Below are 6,749 nucleotides of genomic sequence, written 5' to 3' on the forward strand. Positions count from 1 at the left end.
TACAAACTGCTACACATTTCACCACCAGTGCTCTATATGAATGAGCAGAAGCAGCTGACAGCTCTCCAAGCTAATTCTTTCAGGTTGCTTGCAGACCTTAGAATACTTACACCAGTAAACTTTTAAGATACGCTTCCCTAACAACTCACGCATGTTCCAGAACTTAAGCTTTTATTTAAGCAATTTCAAACACTTCCATACTAATGTATTTATTTTCATCCCAAACTGTCACAAGGCTAAACCCACACAGACCTTTCCTTCGCCTGACCCTGGCAAGCGAGCCGCACTGGCTGCTGCTGCTCTCTGCAAGTCGAGTGTAACATTAGCCAAAATCCTAAAGCAAAGCAATTCTTCCCCCTTTGCTCCTGGCCAAAACAGAACAGAATGGGTTCAGGGTTAAGTCAAAACTGACAGAACATCAAGTCTCATTTCTTAAACTGCACGCAACCCACAGCCAAATCCGTGAATTACAGTGGTGAAATGTCCTCTGCAGTTAGAATTACCAGGAAAAAAATAAAAATAAAATCTACAACTCTTGCCAAAAATAATAGCTTTGCACATCCACAGAAACTTCTGGAACAGCTTTCTCCAAAGAAAATTCCAAGCAGCTAGTTTTGCTGTAGCTTCTCACTTGCCTCTCACTTTAACAACCATAAAAAAATTTTCATTTATTAGAGTATATAAGTGATATTATAACGAGTTATGTAGATGATGTGCAACATCAATGAATGCCATCTAGCTGAAGCATTAGGGCTGAATGCCAGTGGAATAGATTATTTAAATTAAAATTCCTTTAGACAAATGCGATCTCTATTTAAATATATTGTTTAATATTAAACAACGTATCAGAATGGATGTCCAACGCAGTGTTTCATTCTGTCCAGTATAGCCTGACTGCTCCCTTTCAGAGATTGCCTACATGAGACATTGAACACTAACCAACCACCAAGAATAATAAAACAAAATAATAAAAAACTACCCCATACTTCAAATACTCTGCTCTTTTAGCATATGTTTTACAGGCATTCTCTCCATGGTTCCAGAGACGAAATCAGTGTATTTTTAAGGTATCAGATGCAAATAAAATGATTTATGAAAAACAATATATTCCTAATATATTCCTTTTTCCTTTACTCTGGATTAACAGATGACAGGCCTGTAAATCCTACTCAAAAAAAAAAAAAAAAAAAAAGGTGTGGGGGAATTTCTCTGACCAATTCAGCCCTAAAAGTAAATGTTAAACAAAGTATATTCATTTGACTCGCACATAATAAGATTAAACAGAAATCATTAAATATTTAGGGTGGTTAGCTTTTTCTTTTTTAAATACATATATTTACAAATTCTGACAAACTACAAATTCAACAGGTAGCAGCAACATATTTGATATCAAACTAGAATAAAACAAGAAGCTAATATTGTTAAGGTATGATGTTATGAAACGGTCCCATATCTAGCTGCCTTAATTATTTACAGAGTTCTCAAAGCACTGTTTTAACAAAAGGACAAACGAAGCATGACTTAATGCTTGAAGGATTACTAGAACAAACTTTCATGAACTATCATTTGAAACTCACAGAATTTTAGTTTGATACTGAAGTCTGATTAAACAGCGCAAAACTGGTAAGAACAGCGCAATGCTGTTTCCACGTTATTTCCTCTTAACAATCCCAAAAATTGCAATTAGTTGCTAACCCACTGGGGACTGCTAAAAAAAATTTCTGGAAGATCATAGGCTTCATTCTGCAGTCAATACCTAATTCCATAAAGTACCCTGTGTGCCCCCAATCTGCTAGAAAAGTCTCAGTGATTATACCTGCACTAACTGAACCTGGCAGCCTTCCTTATAGCAGGGCCTCATTTCTGACGAGGCTGAGCCACTGTCATACAGACCGCAAGGGAATTCCATTCGACGTTCCCACTCAAGGTTGATACGCTCTAACCACCACGGTAGCTGACAGTGAACAAAACTGTTACAGCCTTTCCAGCATACAGAAACAAGACAGAAGAATACTTTGACAAAAAGTCACATATTGAACAAGATTGCATTAGGGAACTGCATGAGACTGAAAGTCCTAGAACGAAGAAGTGGGGGGGGGGGGGGGGGGGGGGGGAAGAAAAGGAAAAAAAAAAAAAAAAAAGAGGGGGATGAATACTTCCCTACTAGAAGAACCTAATACGACTCAAGACAATCAAATCTCTTAAAGCAGATAGCTCCAGCTGTGTCAAGAAAAATACAGCAGCAGGAAAACAATGAAAAGCTGATTACCTTCGCTCACAGACTGCTGTGTCCCAGGATATGAGATGTCCGTATCTGTCCAATTTTTCTTAGTGATAATAATATTTATTACTACTTGGAGGTCTCCTAAAAGGCTTTAAGCTCTATTGAAAAAACCTCATGCCTGTGACATGCATTAATTGGTCACGTTATATTTACTTTAGCGAATAACTGTATCAATTCTGAACTGGTCACCTGAATTTCACCATTTTCCTTGGTTCCTGAATTATGAAAAAGGCTGAATAGAGACATGCTGAAGCAGAACAGAGAACCAGCCAGAGACAGGACATTGGAGTGAAGTGGCAAAGAGCAGTTATCTACCAGGGTTTCAGAAAAAAAAAAAAAAAAAAAAAAGACACCTACACACACACCTTCCAACAAAAAAACCCAAGCAAATGCACCTCCTTGTATGCCTATAACTGACAGTTAGTCTAGCACTCAGGAGCTTCTCAAAGCAAAAATCTTTTACTGTAACTTCAAATTTGGTAGGCCTTAACAAACTTTTATTTCCTAGTCTTTTTCATAGATGTTTGGATTCTCCATTATCTGCCCCTACAGAAAGAGATTCCAAAGCTTTCAATGCCTTTTCACTTTGAAGTTTTACACTTATCTGAGTCATTCCCATATCTAAGTCCTCCATATACTGACAATAGCAGTAAGACTACTAAAGCTGCAATGGCATTTGGTGTCATGGTACATCACCGTTCCACAAAGACACAAAATTTTCTATATTCTTTAGGCAGACTGTTTTTACTAAATTTAAACCGAGTTGTCACCAATGACAAGATACTTTTTCCTGAAACAATACAACTCACTGCACTCCAAGTTATCTTGTAAAAGGCATTTAAATAAGTCCATCTAACGTACGCTACTTCTTTATTTGTTAAAAATAAATGTCACTTGCCTTTGTGCCATCCATTCACTTAGCTTCGTGTAAGGTTCTCAGAAATTGTTCTGTCTCTTCTGTCCTTTACTAACATACTGTACTATCTTCAATACTTCTAGATGATGCCTGACTTGCACCATTGCCTTGCAGGATCCAACTGTCAATCTTTTAGCATAATGACATTTTTAGATTTCTCCTCTTTGGCTAATAGACAACCAGCAGTCTATAATTCACAAGCACTCACCTCTTTTCATTGCTATTCCATTATTTTAGCTTATTGGAGTACTGCTTTGGATGCCCCAATAAAATAGAGGGAAAGCAAATGTACTCCCTTTCCTCCCCTCAAGTCTTAACCATGAATCCAAGGCCACACTTCAGTTTATCATTGCTGAACCAAAGACTAAAAAGTACAACAACAAAAATTAACTCTGGTCCCATACACCTTGCAGGCCTACTGAAAGGATTTTAAGCTTAAGAACAAGAGAAAATTCTCTCCTCCTGGATACGAAACAGCAGTCTCCAGTATGCAGGGGCTAAGAGCAATGAACAAGACACATCATTTTTCATTCATAAAGACATTGAACAGTGCTGAACTCAGATTTCCTCCCTTCTCCCCTCAGATAGTCTGTTGGCAATAGCTAGCTTGGCTCCCCTGAGCACATGGAAACATGCCAATTATTATGCTGGGGGAGTTGTCACTGAAGAAAAAAGATAAACAGGAAAATGCAGCAATACACTGCTCAAGCTGCAGGATGATGTCTGCATGCGAAGCCACCTCAGGCAGCAGTCTGTCTTAGGTTGGCACATTATTTCTGTCATCTGGTCCTGCAGACTAGCCAAAGAAACAACTGGAGAAGAAAGTGCATAGAGCTTATGCTTTGAAAACCAGTTTTTAGGAAGCAGGGAAATTTAATGAATAAGGCAAGGAAGTGATCACAGCAGAAGATGGGCTTCAAATAATCTGCTACATACTCCTCTTGCACTACAATAGGAATACATAAACATCCTAGTCCCCTTGTCCCCCAAAAAAAGACCTTGGGTCTGTACCTTGCGCATCTAAGAATACCTGCACAATGATAAATCTTGTAGATCCACCCGAGACAGGCAATCTGAAGAGTACAGTTACAACCTTTCCTACTCACACAGTCATACACTGTATTCTGCCAAACTTGGAGAAAGGATATCTGGAGCTGTGCTTCAAAGGTTGAGACATACACGTGTGCAGGTGGGGAAAGGGGAATGGCCATCACATGAAAACATGCCCCAGCAGATTTAGTCTGTCCTACAGCCAGTAAGCAGAAACCTTAGACTAGACAGGAAGGAACATCTGCTTGACAGAAAGCTCACGGCTTGCACCTTAACAGAATGCATCCAAGTATCAACAAAGCTAAAGGAAAATCTTGTAAATAAAAGACGAGCAACTGAAGCATCAAATCTAGAATAGATTTGATCAAAATAACACAGACTGTTTTGCAGACTAAAGCACAACTAGATATATTCAACATATTTTAGCATTAGGAAACCTAAATTCAGAGAGGCAGTTTCTTTATAATGCTCTTCCCTCTTAAGTTTCAACTGCTGATGTAGCTAAAAACAAATATACATCAACATAAAGCAAGCCACAACTGGCTCCACACAGCTAGTTAAGAAGAGTGTTAATATTCTGAGTGAGACAAGAGGGTACCTCTGGCTACTGAAGTGTCCTGGGCAGCTAGCTACACAACTATTCCCCATTTCAAGTCTAAATAGTTATTATGCTACAGAAAATAAGTTATGCAGCAGCAGATGCTGCCATACAGGAACACCTGTTCCTTCAAACACCAATACAGAAGGAAAAAAAGGAGTAATAACCGTTTTCCTTTGAAAGGAAAGAATCCAGCTTTTGAGGCTAAGGTATTTAAATAACCCCAGACTATGGGCAGAACTCAAAATAATCTGTTCAGTACTCTGTGCTAAATACAGAACACAGTTGCTCTTGACCCAGCTCTGCTCACACGTTAATAAACTGTCAGAAGCAACACATGCATTTACAGAACTGAAGGGCCCAAAAGGCGCTCTGGAGCAAACTTCTTTTTTCAAGGGCAGCTTGATGACAACGACTTACATTTTTATAAACACACGCAACTGACAGATATTTTGGAATATTTTATTCTGTTTTTTCTCTACTTTTTTTTCCATTATGAGATATATATATATATATATTCTATATGATCACCATTTCTAATTCAGTGATTAGGTTAAACGGCAGCTTACATGGAACGGAGGCAGCACGTAAAGTGCTTATGTTCCCCCCTTGACCAACTGCAAACCAGAAGTGTTTTAGGACTAGCTGTATGAATGCTGACCTACATCTGCTCTAGCGAGCACTTACTATTGTAGCTCTTACCTCGAAAACATACACAAACACAAGTCGTTACTGTAAGCATTTAGGGGAGATGGATTAATAGGAGGGAGTCACAGGCACCATTAGTGCTCCCAGCCACTTCTACCGAGGCGCACCGACTTAGCAGCATTTATGTAGCTCTAGAGAATAACTGACGGGGGAAGCACACAGGCTTTTCGCCTCCCATCTACAGCTGCCAAATGAATTGCACCCTCAAAGGCGGTGGGAATCTGCCTGGCTCGGTACGACGGCGGGGAGCGGCGCATCCCCCGCCGCGGCCCCGGCACACCGCTGACGCCCCGCCGCCGCCGGCCCCGCGATACCGGGCACGGAGCCCCCGCCGTGCCGAGGCGGGGCGAGGCTGGGCCCGGGCCGGGGGTCCCTCTCCGGAGCAGAGCCCCGAGTCCGCCTCCCGCTCCGCCGCCCAGCCGGCCCCTCTACGTTCCCGGTCCTTCCCACGGCAGGACTGGGGTCCGGCGGCCCCGCGGGCCGTGCCCCCGCGCTGCCCCCCTCCTTCCCGGCCGCCTCACCGATGAGGACGCGCAGGTGCTTGAGGCGGGTGAGCGGGTCCTTGCGGGTGTCCAGCACCTTCTGCGTGGATTTCCGCACGTCCCCGTGCGGCTTCTTGGAGAACATCCCGCCGGGCCCGGCCCCGGCGCCGCGCTCCAGAGGCGGACAGCGGCCTCCGGATCCGCCCGCTCCGGGGCCCCTACATAGCCAGCGGCGGCGGCAGCGCCGCCTCCTCCTGCCTCCGACTCCGATGCGGCGGGGGTGGAGGAGCGCGGCGCAGGTCCAGCTCCCGCGGGCCCGGGGGGGGCCGGGCCGGGCCTAGACTCCCCCTTCCTCCTTCCCTCGTTCTCCTCCCGCTGCTTCACGACAGCCGTCAGGTACGACCCCAGGCGTCCCTATGGCAACCGCGCCGTGACGTCACGGGCGGCGCTCCCCCGCGCACCTCCGAGGCGCGGCGGGCGGGGAGAGGCGGCGGGGCGGGGGCGCTGCGCCCGCCCGGGGTCTCGCTGCGGGATCCTCCGCGGAACGCGGCAACGGCGACTGGTGCAGGAAACTCTTATTCCAGCTGTTCATAAGTGAAATATAAAGCTCATCCCGTTACACAGCTGCTTCTGCCCATGCGGGGATCCTGAAGCGTAGTGATGTAAGGCAGGAATCCCGTGGGGAATAAGGAAATAAAAGCCAGGCGGGGG

General features: G+C 44.1%; 1 protein-coding gene across 14 annotated transcripts in view; it reads right to left on the reverse strand.

Moving 5' to 3' along the window:
• The window catches only part of RALGAPA1 (Ral GTPase activating protein catalytic subunit alpha 1), a 132,790-nt gene extending 126,346 nt beyond the window's left edge, over positions 1 to 6,444 (reverse strand). For 5 of the 14 annotated variants that reach the window (XM_040599624.1, XM_040599622.1, XM_040599626.1 and 2 more), the window contains exon 1: positions 6,078 to 6,443. In XM_040599624.1, the coding sequence (XP_040455558.1) occupies positions 6,078 to 6,183 (106 nt within the window). In that variant the 5' untranslated portion in view covers positions 6,184 to 6,443. Of the gene's footprint in view, positions 1 to 6,077 lie in introns of all 14 variants that reach the window. The other 9 variants (XM_040599634.1, XM_040599632.1, XM_040599631.1 and 6 more) reach the window with 3 other exon arrangements.
• Positions 6,445 to 6,749: the final 305 nt, after the last annotated feature.

This window comes from Falco naumanni, chromosome 7 (assembly GCF_017639655.2).
Source record: "Falco naumanni isolate bFalNau1 chromosome 7, bFalNau1.pat, whole genome shotgun sequence".
NCBI classification, from domain to species: domain Eukaryota; kingdom Metazoa; phylum Chordata; class Aves; order Falconiformes; family Falconidae; genus Falco; species Falco naumanni.